This window comes from Microchirus variegatus (assembly GCF_963457635.1).
Source record: "Microchirus variegatus genome assembly, chromosome: 13".
In the NCBI taxonomy this organism is placed as follows: domain Eukaryota; kingdom Metazoa; phylum Chordata; class Actinopteri; order Pleuronectiformes; family Soleidae; genus Microchirus; species Microchirus variegatus.
In genome coordinates this window covers 22600904-22618352 of record NC_139814.1, presented here as the reverse complement: position 1 = coordinate 22618352, position 17449 = coordinate 22600904, and the positions used below count along the sequence as shown (strand labels likewise).

Sequence of the window (17449 nt, the reverse complement as noted above, 5' to 3'; positions counted from 1 at the left end):
CTCGCTCTCCTTTTTCTAAAAACATTCTCGTGATGAAGAAGAAGAAGAATTAAAAAAAAGAGGATGAACGAGTTCCTCCACTCAGATATCACAGCAGCTGCTGATGTCCACTTCAGTTTATTCTCGTAAACGCTCAGCGGCCACTTTATTACGCACACCTGTGTGTTAATGCAAATAATGGGATCAGCCAATCACGTGACAGCAATCAGTCACGATGGAAACAACTGAGAAACTGCCGATTTATGGCACACGTGAGTTTACAGAGGACAGATAACATAATCCAGTGTGACTCCTCTTGTCTTGTAGAGGTCAGAGGTCACCAGTTTGATGAAAGTTGATGATTTTTCCACGTTTAGGACACGTTTAGACTCACCGACGGAGGAAGCAGTGGATTGAAGACCTGTTTGTGCCCTGATGCAAAATTTTCTCTATGGGGTTTGGTGCAGGGAGTGAGCAGATTACAAAGTGGCACAAACGAATCAAGTGACTACGCTGCAACAGCGGCCTGTGAAAGTCTGTGGTCTCATCCCTGTCATGTTTATTCTTTACTTTAGTCATTTTCCTATTATTTATAATTGTTTTCCCAAGGTAATATTTACTGTGAGTATGCAAATGACATCCAATTAGAAGTATATAGTACTTCCAATTTATCATAAATAAATAAATACCAACAGAAAATGATGCGGGGAACATACAAATACCCTTTGGTTACAGGAACATTCCCTGAAGGTTCCCCCCTAGGTTCTCCCATGGAGAACTTTCCCCTAACGTTACCCTATTGTTAGTTTTTGGTTCCCAGAATAGTACTCATAACCTACGTCCCAGAACAGTACTTAGTCACAACTTTCCCACAACTTTTAGATGACCTTCTCTAAAGATTCCCTGAACGTTCCTCTGTCACAACCTTCCTACAACCTTTAGAGAACGTTCTCTAAAAGGTTCCCTGAACATTACTTTGCCACAACCTTCACACAACCTTTAGAGAACGTTCTTTAAAAGGTTTCCTGAACATTACTTTGTCACAACCTTCACACAACCTTTAGAGAATGTTCTCTAAAAGGTTCCCAGAATGTTACTTTGTCACAACCTTCATACAACCTTTAGAGAACGTTTTCTTCAAGGTTCCCAGAACAAGTTCCCTGAAAGTTCCCCTAACAATCTTCTTTCATAATCTTCATACATCCTTTTAGAGAATTGTCTCTAAAGATTCCCTGAACTTTCCTTTGTGACAACCTTCATACAACCTTTAGAGAACGTTCCCCTAACGTTCGACTTTCACAAACTTCAGAGCACGTTCTCTAAAGATTCCCTGAACGTTGCTTTGTCACAACCTTCATACAACCTTTGGAGAATGTTCTCTAAAAGGTTCCCAGAATGTTGCTTTGTCACAACCTTCATACAACCTTTGGAGAATGTTCTCTAAAAGGTTCCCAGAATGTTGCTTTGTCACAACCTTCATACAACCTTTAGAGAATGTTCTCTTCAAGGTTCCCAGAACAAGTTCCCTGAAAGTTCCCCTAACGTTCTTCTTTCACAACCTTCATACATCCTTTTAGAGAACGTTCTATAAAGATTCCCTGAACTTTCCTTTGTGACAACCTTCATACAACTTTTAGAGAATGTTCTTTAAAGGTTCCCAGAACGGTCTTTTCTCACAACCTTTTTCACATCTGTGCACACACAGACCACGTAACTTCTTCACATGTGAGAAAAACAACATCAACAGAAAAAATGACTCCTGTAAACAACAACATTTCAGTCAGAAAAGTGGAGCTGTGGCAGTGGCTGAACTTCAAGGAACAGGGAAAAAAAAGGGCTCCATTATTTGTAATTATGTTCTACTTTGAAGGCAGAGTCTTTGGAGATCACTTCCCTCGCATACATTTCATAAAACTGAACCGTCCACTGGAGGCACAGGGGGCTTAGTTTCCCAGACTCCAGTCATTCATTTCACAGTTGCACTTCTAGCCTTCTGGCTTCTTTAGACGCTGAGGCTTTTTGGAACACACCGACTTACCACGAGCTCAAGAAATGAATCGCAAATCAAAAAACGGTTTTACCTCCCACAAAGATCTGTAAAGCTGCCACAGATTCAGTGTCTCCTCTTGTCCCTTTGAGGCGACAGGGACTTATTATAAGTTTGTGTTTAAAGGACTTCAACAACAAAAAGTAACTCACGGAGGCAGCAGTGGATCAACAACGTCTGTATGCAGTGATGTGAAATTGTGGATTTTCTCTATGGAATTTGGTGAAGGGAGTGAGTCGTTTATTAAGTGACACAAACTTAAGTTTTGGCTGTCATTAAAAGTTCCAACACATCTGTGACGTGAAACAACAAGAACTCCAAGTTTTACGTTTATTGGAGTATCTTACTAAACATATTACGAACAACATGACAGTTCTTTAGATAAATAAAATGCAAATACAACAATATGATGCCTAACTTGACTCTTTTTACACGCACATTACAACTTACAGATCACAGTGGATCCGCAGAAGGCACAAAACATTTAGTCACAGGTGTCTGGAATTGAAAAATCTGGTATTTCGCAGTATGATTAATCATACTGTGCACTTTTCACGAATGTTTGACACCCCTGATTTAGATATTTTGAGGGGAAAACCTTTTCAGAACACATTATGAACAACACGACAGGCGAGAAAACATTGTCTGGAATTGAAAAGTCGGGTATTTCACAGTATGATTTGGTTCTTATCATACTGCGCAATTTCAGACTGGCCGTCCAAATGTGTGACACCCATGATTTAGATGTTGAAACTTTGAGGAAAAAACTCTCTTTTTTGCCTCAAGCGAGTGCTTTTAGTCCCTAAAGTTAGCCATAATTCATTCTTTTAAAAGGCCTTAAAGTGCTTAAAACACTGTGACTGAATGGAAATAATTAACTTGACTTCCTCACCAAGTCCTTTTACGTCAAACTATATCAAAAATTTTGTTCAACAATAGCATGATAAACTGTAAATAAACAACAACTCCACATTTTCCCCTTGATCTTACATTTAATGGAGCGTCTTTTTACAGAAAAGGCAACGTCTGGAACGGAAAAATCTGGTATTTCGCAGTATGATTAAAGTTCTGCGAAATACTGCGAGATTTTCACAAATTCAGATTGGCTGGAGAAAATGTTTAAACTTTGAGGAAAAACCTTCTTTTTTGTTGCCTTAACTGGGCCATAATTCATTCTTTAAAAATACCTTAGAGTGCGATGACAACCCTTAAAACACTGTGACGTTTAAATGGGAATAATTAACTTGACTTTGGTCCAGAAATGTGAGCTCTTGCACATATGCATATCTGCGGGTTTGCAGAAACACACATCATGACAGACTGTGAACCTGTGTGTGTGTGTGCAGGATGTGATGACTGAAGCCTGCTCGGATGCTGAGTGTGTGTTTCTGGGCCTGGCAGATAGATAGGGCTCTTTTTTGTCGGCGAACAGAAGGGGCAGAGAGGTGAGCGGGGAAAGAAAAGACGGCAGAGGCTCGGGCACTTTAATAAATCCCCGGCAGTCTCATTGCTACAACATTGCAGTGTTCTGGCTTTGTCGCCATAACTCAGCCAGCAGGGCTGATGGGATCCTGCTCTGAATGGCCCAGATAGCCTTCACAAGCCCAGCATGGCATGCAGCAGCAGAGCAGCTGGAGATAAATCACAGGGGTCGGTCGACTTCCATTGTGGCTGTAATAAAACACAGTCTCGTCTATGGTAAGCTAAAGGGCCTATAATTCAGGATTAACTCAACATCCCCGTTCTTTTTTTTCTTTTTTTTTTTGGTGGATGCTAGAGGGGCCACTTTGCAGAAGTTGAAGAGGTGCAGGTTTTTTTTGTCTGAAACACCTGAGTCATCCAGGCCCGGGGAGGAAGTGCTGGAAACTGGGTAACTTTTAAAGAAGAAAACAAATGTCTATTACGTTCACACCGCTGTTAACCGAGATCTCACACTGCTGATTCAGCCTTTACACGACTCTGTGTTTGTCAGGAGGAGGCAACACAAACATGAGGCTGGTCAAGTAAAGTAAGGTGGCTGTAAACACAGTGACCGTGTCAGTGAAGAGCTTCAGAAGTGACTTCTAATGCTCAAAAAAAGCTGTATACAAACACATACTCGCTCAGTCAGGTCTGATAGTATTGCTTCACAGATCCTGTTTCAGGATAACTCAATATTTATTTCAATCTCAAACTGAAATGTGATTTATTTCTCTTTATTTCTCAGGTTTAGTCCATTTTTGTTTGTTAGAGCAAAACAAAGTTTAATTCAATCATTTTTAAGAGATAAAACATCTTCTTAAAACATACTTGTGTACTTTTAAATGCAGATTCACTCAAGTTTTCTCATCTGAGATTTGTTGCACATAAAATTGAACTACGTGCAGTTTTATTTGTTCTATTTTTGGGGGCAGGATATTGTTGAAAAGTCAGTTTCTATGCAGATGATACGTGATGACGTTTCTCTGATTCGGTATATTCAAAACAAATAATCACATAACTGATTATCAATATAGTAAATTGGCCGAGGAAATGTGTTTGTGTTATGTAAATTAACATAATATATCAGTATTTTCTTCCTCATAAGGGTATTTTTCTACGAACGACATGCTTCGGGAACATCTCATCCACTGGATTTATCACCATATAAACTCAGGTGTGAACATTTCCACAATTAAAGCACACGTTAATTTAACCTTAAGATATTTTTTGTTATTTGAGGATGAGAATCTGACACAAAAGTGAAGGATGGGGGGGGGGAAGATTACAGCGATAGATAATGTGGTAAAGAGAAGAGTTTAGTGTTGGACTATAGTCCTTCCTATAGTCTGGGTTATGGGGATTATAAATAAACGGAGGTAGCATCACAGGTAGCGTCAGACACGCGAGGGGGTGGGGGGAGGGGGGGATTGTGACACAGAGGGCGAAACTACTTCCTCGAGTGGCACTGAACGTTGTCAGCGGACATAAATCGTGAAGTGTGTCGTCGCCGTCGTCGGTCGGTCGGTATCCGGTGTGGAGATAACTCCAAGGTCGTGTGGGCCGCTGTTATTTCCACGATGACGCCAACAGGAGAAAGTCAAGTCCGTTATACGACTGGCTCTTGACTTGGCCTTGACTCTGTCACGTTAGTAAAACGCAGAGAGAGTGAGCTGCTGATTTGTGTCGGTGTCGCAAACCGTTTACAAGAGCGACGTGAACCAAACTGGTTACATTGCAATTTTACTTTTCTACAAAACGGGGTTGATGTTTTACATTTCTCAAAAGGCAAGGAGGCACATTTTCATCTGTTGCTTCCAGAAAAAGGATAATTTTATGACCGACCAGGTGAAGTTTCAGGCACATGCTGTGTTCTCAGCCACTATTTCACACCTTGGACGATAGGAAAAGGCCAACGTCACCACTGCTGGGTCAGGAACTATCAACTATCAACACAGGATGATGAGGGATCCAACATCCTATCACACACCTGGGATTCTGACCTCAACAGGGCTTCAGACAGCAGGGGGCGTAGTTTCTACAAAAAAGGAAGGAAGACCACAGGAAGTGGTCTAAATATGTCATGGTAATCAAAAATAAACGTAATTTTCTGTCTGACTGAAAGAAACTTAAGCTCCATGAGTCTGATTTTGTCAAGAATGAGATGTTTTCTCGACCTTTTCCTTTTTCTAGTCATCAAAGGGTCTCAAACTCGTGGCTCGAGGGCCATATGTGGCCCCTCCAGTCAATTTCATGCGGCCCACCACTTCATATCAAGTTATAATGACTTATTTTTACTAATTTTGCATTGGCATTTTTATACAATATATCAGTCTATATCAACACAGACCCTTTTATTTTGAAATTCTGCAAAACCATCATTCCTGGGCAGTTGCTTTTTCCGAAAAATGACGATTTCTTTCACTTGACCGGCCCCCTGCTGGCCAGACTAGACCGAACCAGGTCGTTATTGTGCCAAAACCTTTGACCTCATTCATAGCAATGTTTCATGTCCTTGTTGATGTGGACAATGGTGGAAACAAATCTTTTTACAGTATCCCGTGGTTAGCAGAAAGGTTCAGTGGTAGCATCTGATCCTGGAGATCCTGTGTGGTGTGAACACAACTGGGATCCTGAAAAAGAGAATAAGTGGAATGTTCCACAGATCTCAATCAAACACCTGCTCTTCTTCCTCTGTGCAGCAGATTGTTGCTCATTGTCGTCGTATAATCAGGAAGGTCGAGTTGCTAATTTTCCTCGCACACCTTTTTGGGTGCTCATTCAGAGCTGGGGTGGGGGCGGGGTGGGGGGAGGAAATTGCAGAGCAGCTCCTTCCCCCCTAATAACTTACCATTGAGCCTCAAAGAGGAGGGGCGCGAGATAAAGACTGGAGGAAGAGGAAGAGGATGATTGCTCAGCTGAGTGACGGCGGCGTCCAGTGGCATGAATACGTCGGGGGCTGGCTCGGCTCCATCGCCGATTGTGAGGGCAGATGTTGCCGCGGGCCCTCAGGCACGGCGGTGACGCAACAGCAGCAGGTCCAACCTGGTCCGGTGCCCGAGCAGCTGCCGCGAGAAGTGTCACTCCGCATCCGGCAGCAAAGGAATCGGGAGTCAAACTGGGCTTGACCAGAAGGGCCGAGGGCGCGTTTCGACGCCACGTGCGACGACAAAAAGGCCCCGCGGTCTGCAGTCACGCTTTGGTGCTGCCAGTGCTTTTCAGGATGATGTGGAGGGTGGGCGGGCCGAGGGGCTGGGGGGGGTGGTGGGCAGCTGACAGAGACAAATGGCTGAGCAGAGTACTGGTCACAGGATGCAGCTGCTGCACATCAATCGCTCCCTCATCACAATTAGAACGAGTGCCAGCAGAGGGAAAAAAGCGGGGACGGAAACTGGAGTTTACCATTTGGTTTATTGAGGGGCTGTGAAGGCTTCGAGTCTTCGAGTGAGAGGGGCGGAGACAAAACTGAGTTTCCGAGACTCGAGTTTCGGAAGTGAACTTGTGTGAAGCGGCACGTGCGGCTTTTGACCTTTAGAGAGAGGAGTTCTCAAACAAAGAGAGACGGCGTGAAAAGATAAATCAGCTGGTATTTGCGGCTATTTGGGACGAAAATCTTCTACTTTTGACGACAGCCCACAGAACTTATTTAACTTTAGTAGAGGCAAAGATTAATTCTTAAGTAGTAAATTGATAACTTCATTCTGGTATATATGCATGTGACGTCATGTTTACGTGCCAGGGCACCGTTTACCAGTTAGCTCTATTAGCTCCTTTAGCGGCGTTAGCCAACTACAGTCGAACTGGAGCGGTTTGTTTATTAAACGAAAAAAGAGCAGCACTACAAATAACCAGCGTACCTGTGTACTGCGTATGTGTGCCTCTGTTTTTTAAAGTTTAGCTTTTACTTTAGGGACTTATTTTAACAATCCGGAGTCACGTAAACATGACGCCACACGCGTCTTTTTCCGGTCAGTCGTCATGGAAACGCGTCATGCGTTAATGTTGATAGATACACATTTACAAGATTAACACATGTATTAGACCACCACCCAAAGCCACAGCTGCCCTAAATTAGCAGAATTGGCGATTATCAAAATAATTTCTTATGTTTCTGTCATGGTTAATACATGAGTATGTAGAAGAATTATATTTTTCAATGCTAACATATATATTATTATAGTTATCCATACATTTTCAAAGAAAAAAACTGTAAAGCACAGTATTTTTGGTCAAATTACAGTTATTTACTTGCATTTCCCGATCAGAAAGATGAGCTTTAATGGTTGAATGTTGTTTGAATTCAAGTATTTCTTATTTTTATGACGAGGTGGTTTCATAAATCTGTTAACCATGTACGACCTGTACATTTTAAATTACATTTTATTAACAAACCAAACAAAAACTGATTAGCACTTTAAGGTTAAGAGCAAATATTAACCATGTTTATATATAGCATGTAATTGAAAGAACATCTGTTGCGTAATTTAACACAAAAATTCATTGATTGTGTTGAATTATAACTCCCAAAAATGAAGTGGGTTCATTGTATAATATAATACCATACAAGGGTTAATACACAATAACAATATCCATTTGTAACCCCTTATATGCAAACCATAATAATATATTTAATCAGGTGACTTGTTGGACAGTTTCTTGAATAAATAGAGAGATTTATCCATAAATCATCAATGGTAAAAAATTACTCAGTTTTGTTGCTTACTTTTACTGTGGATCAAAAAAAGTCCATTTACAGAACTATCAGAGACAGTGAAGGTCACCTTTATCTCTCACCGATTGGCCGCCGTAATTAAATATATGATGTTCAGACATCAGGAATGAGGTTTCCTCCTCTGAAAGCCTCTTAAAATATAAACCCACCACTTCCTTTGATTGAGAAAGTACTCTATTTTTCTCTTTTTTTTTTATCAGGGAGAGATGATCTTTTATCTCGGGCGCCTTTTGGGAATACAACTCGGAAGAAAAGGAGGAACGTCGGTGTCGAGGATCTTCAGCGTCCGACCAAGCATCCTTAATCACATTTCTTTGGGCCATGCAGATCTTGATGCCTCCGAGGTCGCCGCAAAGTCGCCCGTTTGAAGTGGGCTTTTTACGACGCGACTTAACTGATTAGGGCAGAAGCGACCGTCGGACTTCCTTTTTTCTCGGCAGAGGGAATTTAATTGTAAAGACGGGGGGGACATGATTATGTGAAGTGCTGATTAAATGAGAGCGAGGGCCACAGAACCAGAGCTCGCCTTTTGTTTGACTTCCCAACATCCGATAGTAATCAGGGAACTCTGACGATAAAGACAATTACATTACGTAAACAAGCAGAGGACAACAGACAGTTATTCATTTATATTTTAAACCACTGCCTCGGAGCACAATCAGTGCATTCGTTCAGAAAGTGTCAAATAAAATAAAGCTGTTTAAATGTATATATATGAACATTTTCATAGCTCGTTGCCTATTTTTACTGTGGTATGAGTGACGTTTTATCACTTTAAATAAGTGTGTTATTGATCAACCGAGTGTCTTCCAGTGTCTGAAATACAAAGCATAAAAGCGGATTAAACTGCAACAAGCAGGAAAAGTTTTTGTCCACGTTATGTTTCTCATAATGTAGAGAAATAGATATCATTAATTCAGAAAAATAGACCAAAAATAACGTGATGATTTGGGGAAAGACGATATTGTTCATTCAGATCCAAATAAAGAATGACAGCTTTAATGTTGATCTAAAAAAATAATCAAATTAAAACTTGTATAACGCTGTTGTGTTAGAAAATAAACTAAATGAGACTGTGATACCAAATCCCCAAAAATAATGTTTGAGCTCAAGAATCTGCACATTTTCAACTGTCTTATACTGACATCTGGTGGTGGAACATATTATGACACTACATTTGGATGTGCTGCTTCAAGCCTGTATATTGATGTGCCCTTCTTTTTACATCTTAGCCTGTTTTATATACTTTTTTCTGTTGTTTTTTGTGAAGTTATTGAGTCTTTTCGTACGTCAGTGCCTCCCAAGTTGATTCCAACTCTATTTTGTGCCCTAAAATAACAACTGGGCAACTCTAGAGCAACTATTACAATAATAAGATGGGTTTATCTCATAAACTTCATAAGCACACAACACACTTTCATGAAGTCACAAAGAAATGTCAACAGAGACGGTACAGATAAAACCTGCTAATTCTACCAGAAAAGGAACTGATTTAGGAGGACGCACAATTCAAATTTCTGCACACAACAGAAATCAGAGAGTCAACTGAAGGTGTTAACTCTATGGAGACAAAAATAACTAAACAGAAACTCTTCTACCTGCCGATTTATAAACAAGATTACTCTCAGCTGCGGTGAAAACAACACAGGTGCAGCTAATAGCTCCTGATTAGCTCCAGATTAGCATTGAGAACCTTTCACTTCCGGTGCCTCGTTCAGGTGTAGTTTCAAACGGAACGACCACAGTACAACCAAACACAAAGCTACTTGTGTCAATAATAATACATGTAAATTGAATTAAACATCATCATAACGTTTGTGACACGAAGCAGTGTAGTTCAAAACAAAGAAACCACACACACACAGACTCACAGCTAACTGAACTGACAATTAGCTTAGGCTAACATGTAAACAATACTGACTTTAGGCGTTCATTAAACATTGGAAATGCGTTTCAAATATGAAGCTAAACAAAGTTTTTTAGCGCTTAATATCACCAACTTGTGACCCACTAAGACGTTAACTATAGTGTTAACTTTAAAATAGCAACAGACTGACTTTGAATCTTACCTTAATCTGTAGGATTTGAAGTTAGCTAGTGGCTTGGCGTCGTTTGGTTGCCAGGTTTGTACGAATATCCGCAAAAAATCACACACACCCAACTACTACTACGAGTACTATACTTTTGTTTTCATTGCTAAAGTTACCTTTAAAAGTTTCCTCTTAGCCACAACTGAAGTTAAGGAGATGTATTTTGATGGAAGTTGAACATTTTTCTTATTTTGGCGTCTTCTGTTGTCCTGTGGACACTTTTGTCCATGACATGTAAAACAGATAATCTAAAAATCTGCTTCAACGTTCGGAAAAAAACATATATATACGAGAGGAATTTGAAATATTTCCGTTGTTTATTATTAGCAATTAGTCAAATACATATAAACAAACAGTAGGAAAAAAGGACAGATTCATCGGCGACTTTTGTTTTCCACAAACGTTAACCCCCTTTAGCACACACCACACATTCACACCTCCAGTGTTTCTAATGTTCAACGTATGCATTTAACATCTCGTGTAGTAGAAAAAAAGGGGAAAACATTATTATGATACATGGACAATAAATTAATTTTTTGCTTTTTAAAAAAAAAAAGAAAAAAAAAAGAAATAATTTAGCACTTTATTTACAACTCATATTCCCGAGAAATATAAATTAAACATTCCATTGATTTTTTTTTTGATTTTTTTTTTTTACTAGCAACAAACTCCACAGAATATTAAACTGCCGTTCTCTGGCAAAATGATATGATGCATCAGTACTGACAAAGAATACAGTGATCACTTTGGGGGCGACTGGACCTTTAGACCTTTCTATCAGGCAGTTACATTAGGCAGCACTGTAGGTTTCACTGATTTTTAGTTTTATTGGACCGTATTCTCAGCAGTAGAAAAAGATGTCGCACCATCAACTGGACACAGAGAGGTGGTGCAGTCAGGCTGAAAGCTCTTTAGGAGAAGGAGGCCACCACTGTTCCATCCCTCTGAGATACGACGACGACGACTGAACAAGAACTTATGAGGAGAAAGCTGTTAAGACGGAACTGATCTGTAGCTGCGGACAAAGACGGAGGAGACGCGAGGAGACACATCAAGTGCCTGGAGAAGATGAGATTATCAACTGTTTATCAAGAGATAAACATGTAAATAATTACCCCAGTGGTTCAAGCAGGGACGTTTAAAGGGACTTTGGTGGCGAAAGGCCCTGGTTTTCAGTAACCTAGAGACTTGTTTTTGTCATTTTAACCTTTGCTTTTTAACCGTATTTTATCCCGTCAAACTATATAACGTCATAGGGTGGCAAACATTTTTAATAGGGAGGTCATTTCATTATTATGCACTAACCATTTGTGCACTAGAAATAAGACAGGATTGCTATAATTCTACCTCCATATTAAAATATTTTTACTTGTTACACTACTGTAATGTAAAAAGTTACCCTTTCAAAATAAAGCTTTTTAGGTCACGGTCAGGTGTTTTTGTTCTGTGATACGAGTGTTTTCTCCCTGAATCCTGAATTTAACACATTTCTGCCAAAAAAAAGAAGCGAAGAGTTAGAGTTAGAGATCTTTGCGTTGACTTTGTGACATGTAATCTAACAGATTAAGGCGAATAAATACATTTATTAGGTCAGTGTTTCTCAATCCTGGTCCTGTTTCGCTGCTCAAACACACCTGACTCAAACACACGCGTCGTTATCAGGCTTCTGCTGATGAGCTGAACATTTGAAACAGGTGTGTTTGAGCAGGGAAACTCTCCAGGACCAGGATTAAGAAACCAAAGCAGACAGGAAGTTTGTCGTCTGGATCTGGAAGTTACCAGAGAAAGAGAGCAAAGTAATGTATCTACCAAATAGCCTTAAAGAAACACTTACTTTTAACACAAAATGGCTTTAATTCAGTGGGTTTTTTTAACGAGTTTTAACCACAGTCTGATTGTTTTTGGGAAGAGGAGACCTCTGAGGATAATTCAGCTCCTAAACGGCAACAACGGCAGGAAAACGATATCGTCTCGTGTTCTTCTTCTTCTTCTCCTCGTCACAGCTACAGAGTTTCATGTAGAGAAGGAAAAAAAAAGGTGTTGTTGTTGTTGTTTGTTGAGTCTCATGCATTCTGAATTGTGTAGCTTATCCTTTTTAAATGTACAAAAGTAAAAAGTCGGCGCATGAACGAACTCTGGTGGAGTTTTTCTGGGGGGACGGGACGCGTAGCTGTACAAGAAAAGAACAGGAAGTCGTATTTACACTGTCGTTATCACATACAAGAGGTAATAGAAGAAAAATATGAACAAACATTGGCGTGAGTTCCGTTTGCAAAAAAAAAAAGTCTACTTTGTTTTTGTTTTTTTTTACAGTTTCTAGCACAAGACTGAACACCATCTTGTATTGAGAGAGAGAGGCAGTTTCCTATGGTGAAGCTAGACATAAGAACATATCATGCTGCACTAATATAGTGCAAAATTATGCCTTTAAAAAAAAAAAACCGAGACGGGACAGGCAGGCAAGACTCTGGGATCCGTTATCCGTCAGGATCCAAACCATAGTTTCCACATTTCCGCCAGTGAGTCGTCGTACGTCCAGAATGTGTCACCGTTTATGTACCGTACGTATTGTCCAAGTTAAGACAAAAGACTGGAATAGAATTTGTGGAAGCGGAGGAACGCGCGGAAACATCGGAGCGATGCATACCCGTAAGTATGGATGGAACTGTAGCCGTCGCGTATGCATGAGCGGAAACGTGGAGAGTGTATTTGGGCACGGGAATGGACCAAATGTCCCACTCGGCTGAGGCCAAAAAAAAAACAAACAAAAAAAACACACACACAAAAGAGAAACGGAGATTTGTGCTTTTTTTCCGAGCAAAATCCGTGTGTCAGGTGACCAAGTCTCTCCAAACTCCCAACGGCTGTGGTTTTACTGGCAGTAGTAGATGGCAGAGAAGCGAAAGGCAAAGACTTCAGAAAGAAGACGAAAAAAAAAAACAATTCAATGAAGGCTTTTCTGGAAGTATCAAAAATGGAAATAAATAAATAAAAAAACCAAACGAGAGACAGGAATATCAAGGCTGCAAATGGACATGGATTCACTGTCTTGATCTTCGAGGGGGTTTGTTGGGTCTTTTCTCTTCTTCTTCTTCTTCCCGTCAAAGTCATATTCACATGGCGCCCACGGTGTGTGATGTTTGAACAATGCCCAGCGGCAGCCCTGACATCAAAGGGTTTCCATAGCAACCCCGTGTGGCCCGCAGTAGGACGAACTTTAAGTCTTTTAGGGTCATTTTTTTTTTGTTTTGCGAAAAACCGCAGGACGACGGCTACATGTCGGCGTCTCCGTCGTAGGCGAGCGTCAGCGGCTTCAGTCTGTTGTTCATCTGCCGCCGCTGTGGCTTCTTTGGCTTTTTGCTGCGGAACAAACACACAGAAAAAGAGAGATAACGTTTAGAGATTTGGACTCTTATTTTGGTAGGGTGACTTTTACTTTGATGAGGCGGAGGCAGAGGCTGTGGAGGAAGCTAATCAATCACTGTCGTGTGTGTGTGTGTTGTCGTGTTTAGCGATGCTAATTCGAAGCCTTGTGTGAGGCTGATAACAGATTTGTTTAGTTATTCCATGCTTTTATTGTGGTGTACGGTTTTTATAAGCGCTCGTGACTATTGATTTATGCTTTGTTTATTACAGTTTGACTTGATTTCCGCTTGTCATGTGAATTTGGTCAATAAAGGAGCAGTAACATGACACCTAGTGGTGGTAGATTTCCAATATTTAACATTTCACTAACAGATTTCCAGTCATATTTGGACTTTTTTAGAAGTCTGGGACAGATTATGAGCCATGTGGAGCACAGTCGGGAAAGACATCCCATAATAGGTGAGTGTTGTTTGGCTGATAGAAGCGGTGAATAACATAAATGGTGGTATATGATTGTGGGGACCTGTTAAGTTATATCACATAACATAACCAGTGATATGTGGCTTCAGGGCCACAGTAAAATATGGGATGAATAACATAGTAGCAAACATATGGGGATAGTAGCATAGAGGCTACGCTAATCTAATCCATCCGTGCTACCAGTGTGAGCATTTTTTAGATTCATCAACTCAATGGACTTCCACATCTTATTCGACACCAAATTCAAGGACTATTCAACAACTTCCCAGGACCATTACCCTTAAATTTGAGGACCAAATTGTGCCGTGAATTACTTAAGATGGGGAGGGCAACTTGTAAGAAGAAGAGCCTCTTTTATTGATTTGCATCACGCTCTGCATCTGCTTCAACTGATTGCCCTTGGGATCTTGGTCAAAGTCAGTCTTTGTAATTATATTTGGTTAGAGAGAGAGAGAGCGAGAGATGTTGGAGTTTTCATTTCCCAGGCATCACGTCGTCATTTGCTCTTTTGCTTAACTTTACTCGCCCCTCGTTTTGCACGGAATCTCACGTCAAAAGCGGAGTGAGACTAGTGATTACGACTCGACGTTTGTCCTGCGTAGGCCTAGTCTACATACATCAAGCAATGCGGGACATGAAACGGTAGGTGGCGCCGTCACAAACAAGGGAGCCATTTAGCTAAATATCAACTTCACTTCTTTCTTGCACCAAATTCAAGTGCTTTCACTGACCCATGTCTACATCTATTTCAGACACACACGCTGTTGTCCTCACATAAATCTATCAGGAGTTCCCACATCTTGTTTCATGTCAAATTCAAGGACTTTTCAAGGACTTCCCAGGACCAATACCCTCAAATTCAAGGACATAATGAAACCGAAAGATCTTGGGAGGTTTTCCCTGATTTCCCAGGCATCGCGTTGTCATGTGCTCTCTCTTAACTTTACTCGCTCATTGTTCCGCAACGTCAGGACGTTTGTTCTGCGTATGCTTAGTCTATGTACATCAAGCAATGCAGGAGGGCGCGTGAAACAGTAGGTGGCGCCTTCACAAACAAGGGAGACCTTTACCTTAATATCAACGTCACTTCTTTCTTGCACGAATTCAAGCACTTTCAATGACCTCTGTCTATTTACTAAAACTTCTAAGGGCCTTAATTTGTTTTGGGTTTTTTTCAAATTCACAACCTTTCAAGGCTTTCAAAGACCTGCAGGGAAACCAAACCTGGACGTCTGTAGATCAGGACATATATTTGACGCTAAGCAGAGCACACTTTGGAACGTACGCGGATCCCTGTTTCTGCGAGGCGACAACACTAACCGCCGCACTAATATGAATTCTCCCTCGCCTCTGCCAAACCGTGCAGACATTAATTTTCCCCCCTCCCGTAAACTGTGAATAATCAGCAGTCATTATGTTCACTGTAATGGATTAATTAAGTCATGATGTTCGTTCACAGTGGAGCAGTGATTGGAAACGGCAGCCCCTCAAAGGCAGTTTAAAATAATTAAAAACGCTTTGAAAAATGGAGCGCAGTAAAGTGAACGCGATTGTTGCTTAAATGGATTATAAACGTGGACGAAATCTGCCGCGGTCCTTTGGAACCGCTACATAATTAATAATGGCTGCGGCGAGAGGCGGTTTATTCTCGTTTTAATGTACTGTGTTACACGAGAATAAAGAGGCGCCGCAAACAGTCGTGCTGCAAAAAATGATGATGTCCCTACATGCAATGTGCATGGATGTCCACAAGATGGCGGCAGAGGACTAGAAACGTACAGTTACTGTGGGGATCTCATTGTTTGTGATTATAAATCACTATATAGGGGATTTTGTGGCTCAGGACGAGGCAGAAAAAGGGCGTTAAATGGTTGGGACGAGGTTGTGTTCAGGTGTTAATGGACAAAACACCATTTCCTGAGGAGTCCAACACGAACAACACCATGTTTTGGTTATGTAATGTGTCTTTAAATCAGTTTTTACCCTAAAACTTAAATTCTATAACCTTTTTGGTAACACTTTAGATTAAGTAACACATATTCACCATTAACTAGCTGCTTACTAACATATATAAGTAGCATACTAGCCCTTTATTAGCAAATTAAGCACGTTTTAACACCTTATGTAGGAAAAATCTTAATTCATGCTGTAATAGAGGTAGAATAAGGTGTTAAAACGTGCGTAATTATTGCTAATAACGGGCTAATATGCTACTTATATATGTTAGTTAGTGTTACCAAACTTTTTAATACAGTGACCCACTTTTTTTTTTAAAGGTAACAAATCATCTAGAACCAAGTCACGACACATATCGTGACGAGAGCCAATTTGCGCCCAATATAACTTTTCCGACTCCCGTTTCTTGAATACCTGCTACTGTTTTGAATACGTAACCCAGTCATTTCCATATAAAACTAAAACATCTTAAGAAAAAGGCTGCTGTTTTTATGTCTGTGAATGACTCACTCTCCGTGTTTTCTTTCTAGGATTTTCAAAGAGACTTGAAAAGAGGGAACGTGACAATTAAAGCGCGACGTCAGTTGGAAGTCGAGACGGCTCACCTCCGAGAAAAACGATCCGCTGAAACCGAGTCGAACGCTAGGCACACGAGGTGTTTGGCTTACGAGTGGAAGTGAGGTAGAATGAGTGACAGGGAGCGGTGAAGTGAGGTGAGGTCTTCACTAAGTGATGAGCGTTTCAAAGCGAGCGGGAGGCTGTGGCGGAGTTTGCTGCTGCAGATGATGATGACGATGATGGTGGTGGAGATGTTGTTGTTGTTGTTGGAGTTGACTGTGCTGCTGTAACTCGTCTTGCTCTAGTTTCTGGCAGGCAGGACAGGTGTAAGGCTCCGCGTCCATCCAGTAAACCCCGTCTGACGGGGACTTGGACCGCGGCTCGCAGCAGAGGCAACAACCACGGAAACTGAGCGGAGGGCGATGAGAGCGAAGGAGGAGGAGGAGGAGGAGGAGGAGGGAGAAAGGAGTAAGGAGTAAACAAAAGAAAATGAAGGGGGAATGGTGAACACAAAGTAAAATGAATGAATGAACACCAGCAGCGATGGAAGGAAGGCGACATAAGACTGTCAACTTGGTTCCTCCGTTCCATCACTGACAGTTAAACGAATGATGGTGTTTGGTAATAACTGAAAAGCGACGATGGAGACACACGGCGCTACATTACCATGCTAGGTACGTCATCGAGATGATGAAGACGAGCAGAACGAAGGCTCCGGCGGCGACGCCGTACACCCAGGTCTTCAGCTTCCCATCTGTTAACACACACACACGATTAAACTGT

At 41.1% G+C, this 17449-nt stretch overlaps 1 protein-coding gene across 1 annotated transcript in view; it reads right to left on the bottom strand.

Moving 5' to 3' along the window:
• Positions 1 to 13578: 13578 nt before the first annotated feature.
• The window catches only part of thsd7aa (thrombospondin, type I, domain containing 7Aa), a gene marked incomplete at both ends in the record, with an annotated part of 121432 nt that continues 117561 nt past the window's right edge, over positions 13579 to 17449 (bottom strand). The window contains 2 exons of the mRNA XM_083899579.1: positions 13579 to 13666; positions 17333 to 17420. Of these exons, the coding sequence (XP_083755705.1) occupies positions 13579 to 13666; positions 17333 to 17420 (176 nt within the window). The remainder of the gene's footprint in view (positions 13667 to 17332; positions 17421 to 17449) is intronic.